The following is a 19,138-nucleotide window of genomic DNA, read 5'->3' on the forward strand; positions in this document are numbered from 1 at the left end:
TGTCGTCAAAAAGTGGAGTTTGGGGGTCGGGCTGGGTTCTATTGGAATTAATCCCATATGTTCTGTTATTCACTTAACGCGGTTTTCACTTAACGCGGGACCCTCTGGGTTCAATTGACCGCGTTAAGTGGGGTACAACTGTATTATTATTATTACAGGGATTAGCCCACCCGGGCACACGTCACTGACCCACATCATGGCCTGGGGGGGCGAAAATGTAATAATATTAATAATAATGATAATAATTGGTTCACAGTAAATACAATTTATAATAAAAAATGCAAAATTTAAAATAAAATAATAATAACAATAATAATAATAAAAACAACAACACTGATACTAATAATAATAAAGAAATAGAAAAATGAAAAAAAGACCAATAGTGAGAAATGATATTAAGTATGTATGTTGTGTTGTCAAAGTAAGAGAAACAATTGAGACCCTGCAATTGTGTGTAAATGAGACAGAAAGTCAGATCAGCAACCTGGGACTTGGTCACAATTTTTGTGATGCCATATGGCAGCAGGGTCTACCATTAGACAACACATTATGCTTCCAGTATCTTCCCAGGCGGTAGTACCTCCCTGTTTGGTAGCTGCCTACTACCCACACAGGTGTTACTGCATCATAATTCTCCCCATCATCATTGTAACCAGCAGTGACATGTATATTATGTGATGTTATTTTCAGTAACCTTTACCCAGTTTATTTTATAATTGGTATAGAACATCATTGTGCACTATAAGAAACTTTTTTCTTTTCATCTTCAAAGAACACTTGTATATACTGTTCTTGATTCAAATGCTCATTAAATTTAAGAATACCATTTTGTTGTCTTGGAACAGATCCACTCTGCAGTATGTCTCATCCCTCCTAGAAATACCAGGCAGCATATCCATGTTGAGTGACATTTGTTCAGCATATGAGGGTCATTTAATCTCTGGTTGGTTATCAAGTTTAATAATAATGGGAAACTGTGATGAGGCAATTGCACTCACTCCCAAGATGATGAGTTTGCCCGGAGTAGCAGAAGTTCTCCATCGTCATCCACCTGCATGCCCATTTGCAGCGGCAAAGTGTCTGGCAGAAGGAGTTGCTAAGAAATATTCAGAAACACAGGTAATATGATTTTTTTTTTTTGTACATAAATGTAAGAAAGATGAAGAGAAGATTGGTGAATGGATGCTGTACTAAGAAGTAGACTAAGAGAGTAAATGTTATGCACATATAAACGTGAGTATGAAAAATAATGAATAAAGTGTGATTTAGCAATGACACTATATAAGTAGAGCAAGGAATTACAGGCATCCTCCGCGTTACGGAAGCCCGGGTTACGGAATTTCGCTCTTGCGGAATTTGTAAATTATTACCAATAATTTTGCGTTACGGCCCGTAAATCCGCCCTTACGGAAATTGGGGTAAATTTTAACAATTAAAAAAAAATCACTATAAAATTAATTTTTTTTGTTAAAAATGATAATTTGTTTGGTGTGGATTTCTTGGTGTTTGCTACCGCCAAGCGTGGCATTGCCACGCGGAGTCAGTTCATTGTTTACATCCAGTGTTGCGCGCATGTTTCTCGCCCCAGCAGTTTGATTTTACTTTTACAAACATACAGTAAGTACAGTACAGTGCATTACCCTTATTCAAGATGACTGGAAAGAGGCCATCAAGTGGAAGTGACCGCAGTAGTGCAAAAATAATACATAAAAATTCTAAAACGGGTGTCTCTTTTTCTTCTCAGCACCACGAGAACTCTCACTTTTACGCTTGCCAGCCATTTTGAAGGGAATTACAAAAAAAAAAAATTTTCAGTACACAGCGCGATCACTCACGTCGGGACTTGAAAATATGTAATGTGAAAAATATTTTATACGACAGTGGCTGTCGTATGTCCGGGTTGTAAGTCGAATATGTCGTAAGTCGAGGAGAGACTGTACTGTCTGATTTTCTTGAAACAGGCAGATAAGCAATGTTGTCCAGACTCTCCCCCCTCCCTCATTGATTCACTTTTTCAGAATTTCGCTTTTTCCAGATTGATGGTTTACTCCAATTAGTCCGGTGTATTGAGGTACAGTACTACAATATTTAGGTACTCCCATCCCTGAGTTAGGAAAATGTGTCCTTATACAAACTTTCTTTTGTTAGTAACTCTCACAAGGGGCTTCATGAAAAACTAAGTGAGAAGTACGGGAGTTACTGTATGTGAGGGAATCTACACTAATACACTTGCTTTTTGATAGGGAAAGACACAAAAGATCATAGACCGATTGAGCTCTACAGTACTGAACATGTAATTAAGTTGTAATTTTAAACTACCAGTGTGTTACATCCTTACTGTACTGTATTTTGGCAGATCTTCACAACCCGTGTAGCCTTTAGAGATGCAGCCTTACAATACTTCTCTGGGCTAGACAAGGCTTTGGGGATCTTGTTGAAGAAAGTTCCCCCACCAGATCATCTCTCATCAGTCTTAGAAATGGTGGCTGATCTTTTCTTTCATGCACATTCCATTATCTACATTAAGGTAAGTTGTGTGTTCATTATCAGGTAAGTGTGAGATACACTTAGATCATGGAAGCACACTATGGATGATAGTTTGTGACTAGAATGATTGTTTTATAGAGTGATACCAATTCAGAACAACCTGTGAAAATACACACCAAAGCATTTGGGAGGATTTTCCCAGTAATTCCTTGGGGGTCTTATGACTGATGCCAACACTCACTCAGAATGAAAGTTACAGGTCCTAGTTTGCCTGAAAACATGGAATGTGAACAATCATCACTATTCAGCTCTTTATTTCGATTGTGCAAATTGCTTCTCATTTGATAATGTTACAAACCAGTCACCAACTTCCCTGGAGAAATATATGTCTGTCTGACTGATCTGTTTAGAATATAAAGGCATTACTTATTGATAGCTTGGGAGTTTAGATTAGGTTTATTTACACACACACAACAACCCAACACTGGTGTGGGGGTCTGTAGTAGCCATCTTACCTAGAGTCATGGATAACTTATTGCACAAAGTGGTAGTCTATTCTTCCCCCCCCCCTTTTATTTTCCTGGTAGAAGGTGCCTGTAATAGCAATACAGGATAAGTGTTATTCCAACATCTCTGATTGTTCGGTGGATGCTACACATAACTACAGTATGCTCATTTATGATGAGGTTCACAGTGGTTCAAACTCGGGATTGACTTGGCCTGTGCCTGATATTATCTTTTAGGAAATATTGTGTACATATACTTCCCTCATTTGGGTTATCAAATGGGAAGGACAAATCAGAGGGTAGGGCCTGATAGCTGGTGCATTGTGTATGGTGGTTGTCATTGAGAGCAATAAAGGGCATTCCATTTTCCCCATAAATCTGGGTGGCATCACCCACCAATGTGCACACCTTCAACACATGTAAGAGCTGCTCCAAGGATTTTCCCAGGTAATGTTTTGGGCAGACTTCTCTGATTCCATAGAAAGTTGAAAATTGCACTTTATTGAAGAGTATCTATAATACATGCTGGTACAGTATTGTCTTTGTTAATCTTATAGATGCATCCTAAGAGTGACTTGTTTGTTTTGACAGATGTGTCAGATTATGGGTGGAGTTTCTTTTCAGGAGTTTCCATATTATTGTGAAGAAGTTACTGGTGCCTTTTACAGTATTCTTATATATGAGAGAGAGAGAGAGAGATTCCACACCATCATTACTAAACCAGCAAGGTTTCACAAGGTCCACTCTGCTATGAGAGATCTCAAAGACAGTACTGTGCAGTATTCATTTATGTATCAAGCTCCTGCTCTGGGGTCCGCAATATCTGGTCTGATGCAGTGTTGAGGATTTGATGACATCCATTGTGGATATTATGTTTGGATTCTTCCTCTAGGATTCTTTCAATCAGGTATCTTCCTATTGTTGACTTATTGTTGGTGTTAGTTAATTGCAGATTTGCTGTTTTTGTATCGATTATTTTGCAGGAGGGTTTAGTGGTAGTGGAGGCCTTTTCTTAAGACTGGAATAGCTGGAATCAGATGTATGTTTCCTCATCTAAGATGCTACAAGTGATCTCAAAGCTGAAGAAACTTCTGAGATACAGGACTAGTGGATCACTTTTGGGCTAGCAGATTTGGTGTCCCATCCTGAAGTAGTTTTGTCTGAATTCCTTTCAGATATTATTTCTGGTTTAAGTCAGGGAGTGGGTGGAGACACTGTTTCATGTCCTTTTTCTCAGTGCTACATACAGTAGAATCCCAGTTTTCTGGTATCCAGGCAACTGGTAGATTCAACTAACTGGCACCAAAATTAAATAATAATAATAAAAATTCCACCCAAATCAGCTAGTAACGTAAGTCTGAATACCGTGTGTAACAGGAATGAGCTGCCATGTTTATTACTATTACAAACAATAAATTCAATACTGTACATAGCATGTCATAAAATACAAAAGCACATATCTTATGTACAAAAAATAGCTCCTTCCACACTCAAACCAACCTCTGGGCAATGCAACCCAGTTCAGCCAAGCATTCAACCAGCTGACTCACAGACAAGTGGCTGCCACGCTGCACTGTGTGTATGTCATGACGTCATATTGGGAGGGAGCTCGGCCACACAGTTATTGCCAACCACACATGTTCTTCCTTTTTCTTATTTTATAGTTTTATTTTCTATTTCCTTTATAGTTTCATTACAAGTAACAATACAGTACACAAGGCAGCTGGACTGGCGAGTTGGCCACATAGTTTATAGCTAAGGCCTTGGCTACGCAGTAACTGCCTCCACACACGTTCACTTCTCACACAAACACACCCGTTCTTTTAATTTTCTTGTTTTCTATTATATTTTATTTATTTCTAAGCCACATTAGAGTATTGTAATGATCATTCAACAACTTGTATATTTTCATTACATGTAACAATAAACACGGCCACACAGTTATAGCCTACCACCTCCACACACATTTTTCCCACACCTACACACCCATGTTCTTCATTTTTCATATTTTATTGTTTTTTGTTATATTTTCTTTATTTCTAAGCCACATTGTTTGTATAGAGTGGAAGAAGTGTTTGTTTTTCTGAGACACATTTGTGAGGTCAGCCTGTAGCACTGTACTGTACATTGAAGGATTTGTTGGGGAATCCTAAGACTAAGTTTCACCTAACCAGAAAAACTCTTTATCCGGCACCTCTCTATCCCTGTAGGTGCCGTGATAACTGGGATTCCACTATACTGTATTACATATGAAGGTTCTAGTTATACTGGTTACCTTGTTTTGGTGAGGTGGATGTGCAGCTTGATAATGAAAGATAGGAAACCCTGTTTAGAGCTCAGAGGTTGCTGGCTATTGAGGGTATTGCCAAAGTTTTGCATTGAGTTAGAGCAAATTGTGACCTTGAATCTCTCATTTTTAAGCATCATAAACCTTTTTTTTTTTTTTTTTGAGTGTGTGTAAATTGGTGGTAATATGGTACATCCCTCTCTTGGTTGATTTCTTGCTTAATTAAGACAACCCACTTTAACATATAGCTAGTCTCTCTCTCTCTTTTTTTTTTTTTTTTTTTTACTTTCCTGGTTATTGACTAGTTGGGTCCACATTGCTTACTGTACAGACTTCTCTTGATGGTGTACTTGTATTAAGGTTTTATTATATGGGTCTTGAATTTAATATGATTCTATTATTGTTCTCCAAGTTATTTTTACCCCAATAATTATGGTTCTGTTTCAGTCAAGAGTCACCTGTCCTATGCCAGGCCTCATCAGTACACTTCTTCTCCCGAGTGCAGTGTATGAGCCTGAGAAGCCCCTCAACTCACACTTGGCCTTGGCATTAGCTAATACTTTACCAAAGGTAATTTATTGTTGGGCAGTGCATATTGCTTTAACAGATCAGATTTGCATTGGGATTAATTATTAAACATCACAAATTACACCTTTTTGTCTGAACCTGTGGATGTCTCAGCCTGTCTTTAGATATTAATCCTGTAAACATTACTTAGCTTCCTTTCAATTGAATTTTCAGGCAACTTGGTAGTTATCATCTTGATAAAATCTTGAATGGAAGAAAATTTGAATGTTGACTGACCTTGTGTAACCAATCTGGAGTGATCAGGTATTATACAGAAAAAACAATGTGATATGAGCATTGTACAGGCATATCTTATTTAACATGGTTAATGTATTCATGAAAAATGATTAGTTGAACATAAATGTGCAAAATAAAAATCAATGAACTATAGTAATGCATAACATCTAATAATGGGAATTGAATTCCTGACCAAGATTTTTTGGGATATGTAAAGATTAAGAAAACGTTTTACAATGCTTATTACATAATCACATATTAAAGAACCTATCTTTGGCAAGTTTACCTAGAATCAGAAATATAGTTAAGTCTCTAGGCTTTTAGGGGCCCAAGGCGAGACATGATTTGTGCCCCCCTCTTATCTCACGGAAAAATGTCCCCATCCCTCCCCTCCCCTCCCCTCCTCAAAAGGAAAGCAAATCAGTGCTAACAATTTGTTGTTGCTGCAATTTTTTTATTACTTCAGTAATTTACATATCATTAATATTTCTAAAATCTAGGATCTAGAATTTTTGCTTCCTGTCTTTCTTTGAAGCAAAATCATCTACAGTGCCATCACATGACACTTGTTTCCTGACAGCATTATTTATGCTAATGACAGCAAGCCCAGTAAGCCTATCCTGAGCCATCATAGACCTTAGGTATGTTGTGATAAGCTTAAGCTTTAAGAAGCTCCCCTCTGCTGAAGCTACAGTTACAGGCATAGTGACTGCTATCCTCAGGGCTGTCCACATGTTTGGATAAATCTCTTTAATCTGCTTTTCTTGTATATATTAAAGAAGTTCCAATGCTGTCATATTATCAGAGGGTAAGTCTGGTAGATTTCTAATCTCAAATGCCAGTTCTTTTCCATCAATATCCGACTCTCCAGCATAGCTCAGGGTGTCACTCTGCTCCTGACATTGTGTTGTGGTTAATCAATAAATAGTTCTTTGAAGTGAAAGAGAACTCCAAATTTGTCGCTAGCTTCTCCCAGGCTCTGGAATGTTTCATTAAGTGATGTGATGGCAGAGTCTACCACCGCAGTGAAAAAAGAGACTTCTAATCTTCTCAAGGCATCAGAAATTGGCTCATCTGGAGCTCCAAGTCTCTTTTCCTTTAACACAGCCTCTACATTCATTTCCTCGCACATGTCCTTAGCTGATGCTTGTGCTGAGACGAATCCATTCTCATGGTAGCTCGCCAGGGAGGCTTTAGTGTTCTTGAGTAAGCTCATCGCCACATCAAGCTGCATGGTAGTAGACTGCAAGAGTTTGCTCCATGTTGTATTTGTTACAGAATGTTGTACCATATCACGGTGCATATCAAAAAACAGTAAGACCCATCTTCCCCTGCCAGTGACTGGGCCTTTATCCTTGTCACATTATCTGTGACTTAGTTCCTCATATCCAGCAGGGCCTCCCTTACTTTTTTAGTTTGATAGCACACAGCCTCTATAGCTTTGATACGGCTTTTTCACCTTGTATCTGACCATGATTTCATGGAGCTGTCTACCCTGTTCTTCAGTATTGTCCATTGCTGTGTTGCAGCTGAAAACATAGTAAACAGCTTCTGAAGAATTCCAAAGTACCTTCATGCATCTTGGGAGCTTTAAGCTGCATCAGCCACCATCAAGTTCAGGGTATGTGCTCCACAAGGCACAAAGAGTGCATGGGGATTTATAGCCAAAAGCCGTGCTTGCACTCCCTTGTTTTTCCCTTTCATGTTTGATCCATTATCATAGGACTGACCCCCTACACTCAGCAAATGTTATGTTCAAGTTCTTGAGGTCTGCCAATCCTTGACCGATTGTCTCTGTTGCTTCTAAAAAGCCAATAAAATGCTCTTTGACCTCCGGGGTGTCTTCTAGCGTTACAGTCCTCAGGATGACTGACATTTGTTCTTGGTGGCTGATATCAGGTGTGCAATCCAGTATAATTAAATAGTACCTAGACTTTTTTTACCTGTGTAAAGATTTTCTGCAGGTTTTTGCCACTGCTTGACTCGATGAGCTTATTTTGAATTATTTTACCAAGATACAGTGGGGTATGCTATGAATCTAATTGGTTCTAGAACCTTGTTCGTTATAGCATTCGTTCGTTATAGGATTAATCCGTTCCAGGCCCCAAATACAACCACTTAACACTGAAAAATATAATATAAAATTGTAAAAATTGTAAAAAAGTGCATAAATATGCATCTAAACCCCTGAAATAAAGAATATCATTAATATTTGTAATAAAAAAACAATAAATTAGAAAAAAAAAATTAAATAATGTTCGTTGTAGGAGTTTCGTTCGTTATAGCATTCTCAATTTTATAGGTAAAACCGTTCGTTATAGGAATATTCGTAGTAGGATCCGTTCGTTATAGCATACCCCACTGTAGGTGACATGTCTTCCTACTCCACTCTCAATTCGTTCAATGTATTGTTTCAAAATAGGATCACATTTAGCTAAAAGCTCAACTTCTTTCAGGAAGTTCCCATTGTCTGGCTGATACAGAGTATAGTGTGTCAGTGGACCCCCTCAAGGCAAGATTTCTCTCGGCTAACGATTGTATAATACACACTAAACCTGTGAGAACATCCCTCTAGCATCTTCTCTCTGTCTCTATGAGAGAAATTCCTGCCTTATCAATATTTTTCCACATTTTACGGTGATGCTCCAAATCTTTCCACATTCTCATGTGTTTAATGTGCTCTGGGTTATTTTCATGTCCTTTAAGTAAATAGCCAATATTCTTCCAATCAGTTAGTCCCTCTTTTATTAACCTGTAATCTTTCACAGAAAACAGTTTGCAACAAAAGGAGTTGGTGGCATTGTTTTGCTTTGAGTAAACCAACCAGCTTTGCTTAATCTTCTCTCCATTCACTAAAATTTTCTGCATGTGGTAATGATGAAAGCTTCTACTCATATTATCCTGACTTTTGGGAAAAGGAAAATCTGATTCTATCTGAGTGGACATCTCATAATCAGATCAGATTGAAATTCACGCTCAGTCAGCCTCAGGGATTTTGAACTAAATTCCTGAAGGAGGCATCAGGTGAGCCGTTATGGGCTGGGGGCCCTAGGCGGCTGCCTAGTACACATATTCCTTGAGCCGGCCTTGCTCATAAGAGTGAGTGAGTAGCCATGTGAGACAGCGTGCATGCTCCCACACCCATTGTCTTGGTGTCCATTTTTCCTCTCAACTCATCTTGTGTGTGGATTTGCCATTACTTTTTATTAGTACAGTGTTGTCTAAGTAAGAAGTCTTTTAGTACATTTACTGACCTTCAATGAATTTTTCTTCCCATGCTAGATAGTGATTGTTATACTCTGGTTCCTCTGCTCTTGGTGGTGTCACTTATGTTTTCTATGAGATGCTGATAATGAGGGGCATTGTAGAGCTCTGCTGGTGCCAACTGCTGTGGCTGTAATGATCCAGTGGGACTTCCAGCCTTTAGTTTGGACTATTCTCTCTCGGCTCATTTTATGTGATTATAACTACAGTAAATCTAGGAAGTTTATGGCTGACCTGGCCTCCACAATTACCTTGAAAAGTGCCGCAGTGATTATAAATATACAGGTAAGTAAATGTTTTTCATACAAAGTGATAGAATATTCAGTTGATCAAAAGCTTACATACATAGCAATTCTGATGAGTTGACAAAGGAAGTCAATTGGAATGTACTGCCTGCATGACTAGCAAATCACCAACTTAGTTTTGGTGTGATGGGGGAAAATGTGTCTCCTAAACTAAGACAAGACTGGTTACCAAAACTTAATAGAAAACCTTACAGTAAAATAGTAAAGATTGTTGGTGTGGATGGTTGGTGTTGGTGGTGTGGATGGTTGGTGTTGGTGATGTGGATGGTTGGTGTTGGTGATGTGGATGGTTGCTGTTGATGATTTAAATATACATGTTTTTTAATCCTTACTCTAATGGGGTTGTTAATATCCATTGTTAAACTTGTGGTCTGGGAGGTAAAAATTCAGGGCTTGGTATGCCTCTAATTTTTCCTCATAAATTATTAACTTTGGCTTCCATAGATCTGACACTGACAGAGACCTTCAGAAATGTATCCACAATGGAAATCTAATATTTATTGCATAATATTTTTATTAACCTGTTGAAATGTATTTTTAACTATCAAGACACTAGTTATTGGTTACAGATGGTGTGTGCGATGGGGTGCCTGGGCTTGGCTCAAGACCCATACCTGGTACGTTGCGTCAGGAACGTCTTCACACACTACATGTACCGCTTCCCAGTCAAGACCAGTAACAGCTACACATCCACAACACACCCTTTTATTGTAAGTGAATGTGTATATTTCTCCTGTAAATACATTAGGTTGTTTTGTTACATAATGGAATATTGGTTTTATTTAAAGTATTTATAGATAACAGAAATTTTGCTTTGTTTTAGATTTGTCTCCACAATGGGGATGTGCGAGAGGAGGCGATACAAGAATTACGATCCGTGTTTCTGGAGGTCGTGCGTGACAGTTACTTGCGCAGGCGAGGTGTCAGCAATGTACATCTTCAAATGGTAAGTACAGTAAAGTTATCATGAATCCCCAGTTTGTTTAGGGAGCAGCCAGTCTGGTTAAGGGAGAATTCTGATTACAGTATTTGTAAAGATTCATCCCTCATGTAATATCATTATTTCATAGTTTTCTTTCAATTTCTATCACATTTCCTCTTTGCTTCCTTGGCTGACAGTTGTTATTTGAGACATGGTATGTTAGAAGAAAAGATAGTAATACACCCCATCTACAGTATGTCAACAGTGGGACATCTCAAGTAAAGCCCACATATTTCACACCCCTCAAATTTGCAATCACTCATAATGTTTGGTAAATTTTGAAATATGAGACATTTCAAAATATTATGATATATGAGTATACTGTATATTAAATTTTTCGTAATACATACCTGTATTTGGTAAAATTTCAGATTATGAGAGACGTTTATGAACATATATGATGCGCAGGTCGCCAGTAGGCCATGGGATGTGACTGCCCGTCTCAATGTAAACAAGTACTATACACGTCACATGTGTTGGTCACGGGTAGTTGGTGTTGGTTAGTCGTGGAGTGCACATGTATGGTCTATGGCTCAAGCTTTTGCACCTGTTTTTCCATCATTGCTGAGTGTTGAAGCCATTATGTCTGATAACTCTAAATCGAGTTCTGTACTTAGATACATTTAAATTTCAAATTATAGGTCTTTTTTCTGACATTGTCTTATCACTTTTCTCTCTCTCTCTTTTTTTTTTTTTTTTTTAGTCAATTAAGCTCTTCTATTTCCTTATGCTCCACACGGACAGTCAGCAACAAAACTGTCTTCCAATTTAGGAATGAATGCACTGTATCGTGGGACAGGTAACTCGCATTTTACGCGCGTTTGATTTAAGCATTTTGGGGGTAATACAATTGTTCAATTAATACCAAAAGCTAATTTACGCGCACCTATTTTTTTAAATAACACACTCAAGACAGTTTAAATTTGCTGCACGTATTCGCCTGGTCGCCTGACAGTGGAGTCACGTGTGATGCCTGGTGAGGTGCTTGTAAGTTATTACTTTTAAGTCACAATCATACCAACATCAACGATTTTAATATTATTAATAATTATAATAATGTAATAATAAAGATTATTACTACTTATGATGATGATTACCTATGAAGTATTCTGTACAATAACTGTGACCACTTCCAGCAAGCTTCCCGCGTACCGCTTTCTCACTTCACACCCGCACTACTTTTGCTCTGTGTTTTCATTTGTATTGTGTTTATCACGTACCTTTTTAGTGTTAAACGCTGTTTTCCCCATTGAGCATCTGCTTCCTCTCGGGCACCTAAAGCTAAAAGAGCACAAAAAACAATCGCAATGGACGTGTGTCGGAGGTTGGCCACGTGCTTGGTTTAAGTGAGAGCACTGTTCGTACCCTCTGTGGTATATGATGGTTCCCCTAACCTGTACCATTTACATGTTTTCTTATGGTTAAATTATGTTTAATTTACGCATTTTTTAATTAAGTGGTGGTTTTCAAGAACGTAACCCCTGCGTAAAACAAGAGGTGGGTGTACTGACAAGCTCAATGAAAAACTTTTAAACAGTTGGCAGGACTAGAGAACCTACAGTGGTAACATGCTTCAGTATACCCACCAAATAAAGATAACTTTACACCCCTACCAGGACATACATGTACAGTATGATGAAAATATTCCTATAAAGGATAAATTGTAACTTAGTCATGACAATACCTAATTACATTAAATCAACCATCTAACAGAGTGAACTAATGCCGACGGTGGTCCTGCACTGTGAGTACTCTGCCCCCTCTTTAACTAGCCCCACACACAACTAGAGAATTACAAGTGCACTATACCTTTACTTCCTGCCAGTCCCTCACATGAGACTTACACCAACAGGCTTCCTGGTCGGGTATAATCCAAGCTCTAATACAGTAAACCCTTGTTATTTGTGGGGGTTAGGTTCCAAGGAATGGCACGAATTGGCAAAACCGTGAATAGCAACTCTTACTACCTTAGTGCACGACTGTATACCTATACCAAACAACCGACCAGCCACGGCAGCACTCATCCCTTTCTTTAACTTATCTAATAATTCAAATTTCTTTGTCAGGGTCATCACTGACTTCTGCCTTTTATGCTTCTCTCCACTAGCTCTGACACTAGACAGTCTTCTAGGGGCTATTTCACACAGAAATATTAAAGTTTTGAGCACAACACAAGAGATGCTGCATCACAGACAATGTTGAGCACAAACAAGGGAGAGGAGACGCTGCTGGTGGCTCGTTGTGCTGCGGGAGAGGCTCTTAAGCTAGCCACCATCTGCTTATATTTTGCACAAGAGATAAAATTTTTAGCCATTTGTAATAAGTTCTTAATTAAAACTAAAATTTGTATGTCTAATGCGAACTATAGCATGTTTATATTCAAATTAATCACTATCTTATAAAAATTCCAGCAATGTAAATTATATTCTCCCTGGTCACTTTTGTGACATTTTATAAACAAAAAACAAAAACTCAATCTAAAGGACTAATAAACAAATAAATACTTCACTAGACCTTTGGCACAACTGTCGAACGTGTCACTGTCCCCCCCCTTTTCCCAGCCAGGGTTTGGTGGTTATAGTCTTACAGTTTTTATCAGTGTAAGAATGGTTGAATTAGTCATAGTGTGAGGTAAATCATTGATAAAAAGAAGGAAGAGAGTAGGTGAAAGGACAGAACCCTGTGGGACACCACTATTGGTAGAGAAAGAGCGAGAGATCGATCCCTCAACAGCAACTGCCATGGATCGGTCCTCAAGGAAGCTAGAGATTAGAGAACAAAGTGGGGCAGAGAAACCAAAAGAGGGAAGTTTAGAAAGCAAAGTCTCAACCAATCTCAAGGGTTCCCTATATTACATCATGAGTAACTGCTAACTGCAAGTTTTCATCCTGCTCATGACAAATATCTTCCTTTTCAGTTCTTAGATAGATGATTTTCTTTATTTATATCATGAATAGAAGAAGCATTAGGTAAATTCAGGGAATGAGTTGCATGTGTGGGCAAGGCAGCGATTACATCCAGTTGATGATGAAAAGGCACATTACATGCTGGAGTTGCTTTCATCTCTTACAGTAAACCCGTCTGGTAATGCAAGGTTTCATCCCAAGGGCCCCACTTTTATTCCCAAAACAGTATTTCACACGTGATACAGGGTGAAATGTCCCCACTTGGGATAAGGTGAGGGAAAGAACACATGCCTGGTGGTGGTGGCATTTTTAGGTCACAAATAATAACAAACAAATACCTATTACCTCACTCCTGGAGAGAAATAAACTGTCATGGTATCCACCTCCTTCGCCACCATAAAATGGCATTTCTTACTTCAGTCCTTTATTTTTGTCCTTTCAGGTAATTTCCTTGGTGCTGGAACTTTTGAATAAAAGTACGAGTGAGTGGATGGAGGGGGTGTGTTGCACATTATTTCTACCCCTCCTGGAGCTACTACTTACACTGGAGGAGCCAACAACGAAAAGGGTTGCAACTGACCTCCTCCAAAAGTTGCTACAAGAGGTTCGAGATCAAGACACATTTTGCAGGTATGGTTAACTGCAAGTTTTCTGCCAAATTTGAAAGGTAATGGCAATACAATACAGTACTATAAAGGAGAAGCCAAGTTAAGTGAGTCTATAGATGTGTGTGATCAGTTGGAGCCAAGAATGACATGGGGAGAGGTTATATAAGAATGACCTCAGAGATAAGAACCTGACAAGAGGTGCTACAAGAAGCTGCCCAACACGGAGAGCTGCCATTGTGGAAAAAAGCTGTAAGACATTGATGACAATGATTGTTTCTTCTATAATTTGTTATAATTCATAATTCTTTAACACTCTCACACACCATGACACAGAGATAAGTCAATCAAAATCTTGTCCAATTGGCATTGATGTGTATTTTCATTTCTAAAGAGAAAAAAATAGGAGTAATTCCAGTTGACACTTGAAATTTTGGTGTGTCATTCCTTTAGGCCTCATCTTTCATGGTAATCCATCATTAATTAGCTACATGGCAACTGTCCATAGTGCGACGTCATGAAGACTTAAGTGTTCTCTCAGTAGGCAAGCCAGGATGTACAGTGAGTAGGCCCTTAAAAATTTTATGTGGCTGTCCATCTCACCCTCATACCTTCCATGTGTAGTAATATTCCCCTGAAAAGTGTTTATATTGTGTTCAATTGTTTATTTTTGACAAGATTTTATTTACAGTATTCAAATTTATAACCATCATGTGTGTAAGCTATTCAATAATGTTCGTGTGCATACGATAAACGTCTCCTCTATCTGTAGAAGTGATGAAAAGTGTTGTGAAGTGTTTTTATAAGTGTCTACATGAGTGTATTCACATATTGCAGAATAATAAATTGCCATTTAATCTCATTTCATTGAAGGATAAATTTATTTTAGCTATCTTTCATTTCTTTGACGTATAATTATTATTAGACTGTCTTAGGCATATAATTTGATGGGTAAAATGAAGGTATTTAGTTTTATTTTGAAAATTTTGATTTTATTTGTAAGGTTAATGTCGCAATGACATAGGAGGTGAAGATGTATATGCCTAATACAGTATTGTTTTACCATACACTCGTGTGATATTGTAGGCACTAGTTTTATAATTGAAGTCAAGTCATAAGTTATTGATGATTACACTGTATGTTTCGTTCTATGTTCTAACTATGGTTCAAAAAAATACCTCGAGTGCAATGACATGAACTGTACCATGTAATAAAGGTTCTCTTACACTTTATTTAATGTGCAGACTTTTTATACCTACAGTTCTATATTCAGGGAATTAGAGTGACTGTATTGGGTAGGAAAACATTTTGTTGCATAAAATATACTGTGGTAAATTGTGTTAGTTAAATAGAAAATTAATACTGTATTATATGTAATATTACCACATTACATCAGGAAGACTTATTATAAGTATAGGGCATAATGAGTCAATAATGATTTTGGCATGTGTCAAATGTGTGGAAACACCTGAGGAGCTGTGGCACCTCTGCTTTTGCATCAGCTTGATATGACTAAGGCTCCATGTACACCACTAAATGAGTTTTAGACAAAAACCTTAGCTGATGCTGAATGTTACTCACTTCCTCCCATAAAAAGTAGAGTTTGTAAGTTCACAATTTTGAAAGTTATAGAATGCATTCTCTTCAAATTACAAGGGATATGTGTACAAGACCCTTAAATGAAAGAATGTTTGAAAGTTTTGAAATTGAACAAAACACGACCCTGTCCTTGGTGTTGGTAGTTCACCCCCAGACTTTATAGTTGGGGAAAGCAAGTGTTCAAATACAGTGCTGGTCAAGCCATCCCCTTGTATACTGGAAAAAGTCTCAGTCTATGAGTTGTATCCACACTGCTTCTAACTTCAATTTTAGAGGGCAATCTTTGCACCTAATTTTCATGATCTACCAACGTCACCCATTCTGGGCCTGCACAGTACAAGAGTTACCTGGCTGTGGGCTTAACTAGAAATAGGATTTCAGGACCAATCCCCCATGTTTTCACATATTTTGTATGATATTTATGATATAAGGCTCTACATGAGGATGTCAAACACGAATGCTTAGATATTTAAATTATTATTTTTTTTATTAGACAAGGGCACAAAGGTATTCAACAACTGGTTAAGTCTAATAAGAATTCAGGAAATGTGAGAGCTATGTACGGTATGGAAGAAATTTATTATCGTTCAGTGAGCAAACTTATTTAAAAAGCTTTTGTTTATTCAGAAGTAAACTGGTGAGGAGTGTGAGACGACTGGTGATACAACACCTGTCATGGTCGTCGGCAAAATTGTTCCGTGTGTTGGGAGTCATTGGAGTGCTGCACAAACAACTGATTGTCGAGTGTCTCCCACACATAGCTCAAGCTGTTACAGCTACAGAGGAAAAAAGGGGAATAGGACTGGATCACACACTTCGGTGAGCTCTCAACACTTTAAATATTCGTTCATTTCTCAGGCATATAACACAGATACTATTTGTGACATTTAAAAAAAAAATTAGTTTGAATTGTTTGTAAATTTGTCATTTCTTAAATATTTGTGCAGGATTTTACCCCAATATACAGTAATTGCTGTTTATGTACTGGATGATTTGTGCTACAAAGTTTCAGCCCTACATGAAGTTAGTGTCATAATTTGGGAACTTAAAAATACCTGTATCTTAAATGCAGATAAATATTAGTTATCAAATTCTGTTTGTCTCATGCACAAAGTGTTAACAAGTAAGTTTTGCATTACTGTATTGTATTTGTAACACAGATTTTATTAATATTATTAACACTGAAGGATTGTCTAAAGTTCCTGATGAAAATGAAGTAGTTGGCTCAATTTAGGCATAATTTAATGGAATGATTTATTTTAATGACTGAACCCTCTTTTCAGACATGGCTACCAGGCTCTACTGGCCAGCTTAGGTGTGAATGAAGAAGATATAATATTTGCATAGATTTTTTTTAAGTGTGAGGAAGAGTTAGTGCAAAACGCTATTATTTATTATTTTTTTAATTAAACTGTTTCTATTTAAATACTGTACTTTTATTGAAAAAAAATGAAGACCAAACAATGTAAAATATTAACATATCCCATTTTGTTACTGTAGTTGTAGATAAAAAAAATTACTGTTGACAGCCAAATTACAAAGTTTCAGCAGTTATGTTGAACTACAACTTCTAGTAGAGTAAACCCTCAACATTTGCGGGGGTCAAGTTCCTCAAAAACACAGCGAATGTGAAATCTGCGAATGTTAAACATAAGACCTTATGGTAAAAATTGGGACTAGGGGATCCACACCCTCGAAGAGGTAAGTTCTGTTCAGAATTTCGTTCTACACCGACGGTAAAGGGCACATGCAGAGTCAAACTGACAACGGGACAGTTTGATTCAAATGGAGACTCATCAAAAAGAGATGGAAAAGATGTTAACATGAATATTGGCCAACGTTAGTGCTGATGGTTGATGAAGATGAGTTAATATACAATGGGAAAATCAGTTTTGAATGAACACTATAAGAAGTAGTTGAACAAAGTTCATATATCAGGAGTCTTCAATGTATTCATAACTTGAAGTTTTTCATATAATCTAGCTAGGAAGAGAAGGAGAGAGAGATGAGGGTTGTATTTTGAAGGGTCAGCGACAAGTCCATTAGCTACTCGATAAGAGAATGAGATATGGTGGCCAGATGTGGATTTTTTAGCTATAGGATGGCAGTGTGTGAGATGCAGTGAGTGCACGAGGTGGTCTGGTTACGTGTCCGGAGACGACTTCTAACCTATATCAAGCAACTGTGCGTCAGTGACCCAGCTACAGAGTTTAGTGAACGGTGATAACTCACCCAAAATCGTCTGCTACTGTTTTTAAACATGTCATAACAACAGATCTGTCAAGAGTGAATTTGAGCAATTGAATTCAGCCAACTTGGGAAGTTAATCACTTGATTGCTATTATTATAAGAAGCGAGTTAAATACGAGGTTTGATGGATACTGTTTGTGTGTTTGGTATTTACAACTGATAGTGGGACATGTATTTCCAGGTATGACCGAATAAACATTTTCATGTTTTACTGGACGAATCTCATTCAAAACCCAACCTCACCCCAGTCAGGCCGTGAGCCGTTACACTATATATATATTTACTAGGCAGCTATCAAACAGGGAGGTACTACCACCTGGGAAGTTATTAGAAGCATAATGTATTGTCTAATGGTAGACCCTGCTGTCATATGGCATCACAAAACTTGTGACCAAGTCCCAGATCTGACTTTCTGCCTCATTTACACACAATTGCAGGGTCTCAATTGTTTTTCTTACTATTGACAACACAACATACATATATTGTTTCTCACTTGATTTTTTTCCCATTTTTGTATTTCTTTATTATTATTATTATTACAGTGTTGTTATTACAGCTCCTCCGCAATTTACGAAGAAGTTAGGGACCCAAATCCAGATCATAAGTCGAATTGGTCGTAAGTCGAAAATGCAAAAATAATACAGTGGTTCCTCGATTAACAAATACAATTGGTTCCAACTCACAGAAAAAGTACATACAAAGTAAAGTAAAAAAATGCATAAAGTCAGAAACACTCCTAAAAATTCCCTAAATGCCCTTAAATCACTATCTATATATACAGTGAACCCAAACTTTACGCGGTTAATTCAACCCACGGCGGCCCGCGTAAATTGAGAAACGCCTAAAGTGAACAACATAACATATGGGATTAATTGAAATAGAGACCGTTGTAGTAAAAATAACTTCTTAATTTTATGATGGTATGCACACACAATTAATAATTAAGAGAAATATCAATAATATTAGGTTTTTAACACTTACATTAGTAGAAAAGATGGCTGGGCACACGGGGATGGGGGGTTGGTTCCGAGGCAGAGGGCAGATTATTGGCCCTCACCTGTATCACGTGTATCAATTGTATCACTAAGCCAGTCTTCCATGTTGCTTGAAGACTGGGAGAGTGATCAGTTTCTCCTCCATCCT

The 19,138-nt window shown here is 37.8% G+C and overlaps 1 protein-coding gene across 6 annotated transcripts in view; it reads left to right on the forward strand.

The window, feature by feature from the left end:
* LOC121860145 (protein MMS22-like) overlaps positions 1–18,206 on the forward strand; it is a 64,608-nt gene extending 46,402 nt beyond the window's left edge. For 3 of the 6 annotated variants that reach the window (XM_042357198.1, XM_042357199.1, XM_042357202.1), the window contains 8 exons: positions 846–1,119; positions 2,357–2,527; positions 5,728–5,850; positions 10,223–10,363; positions 10,477–10,599; positions 13,984–14,171; positions 16,373–16,564; positions 17,029–18,206. In XM_042357198.1, the coding sequence (XP_042213132.1) occupies positions 846–1,119; positions 2,357–2,527; positions 5,728–5,850; positions 10,223–10,363; positions 10,477–10,599; positions 13,984–14,171; positions 16,373–16,564; positions 17,029–17,092 (1,276 nt within the window). In that variant the 3' untranslated portion in view covers positions 17,093–18,206. Of the gene's footprint in view, positions 1–845; positions 1,120–2,356; positions 2,528–5,727; positions 5,851–10,209; positions 10,364–10,476; positions 10,600–11,006; positions 11,091–13,983; positions 14,172–16,372; positions 16,565–17,028 lie in introns of those variants that run through there. The other 3 variants (XR_006087822.1, XM_042357200.1, XM_042357201.1) reach the window with 3 other exon arrangements.
* Positions 18,207–19,138: the final 932 nt, after the last annotated feature.

This window comes from Homarus americanus, unplaced genomic scaffold (genome assembly GCF_018991925.1).
Source record: "Homarus americanus isolate GMGI-L3 unplaced genomic scaffold, GMGI_Hamer_2.0 scaffold5831, whole genome shotgun sequence".
In the NCBI taxonomy this organism is placed as follows: Eukaryota; Metazoa; Arthropoda; class Malacostraca; order Decapoda; family Nephropidae; genus Homarus; species Homarus americanus.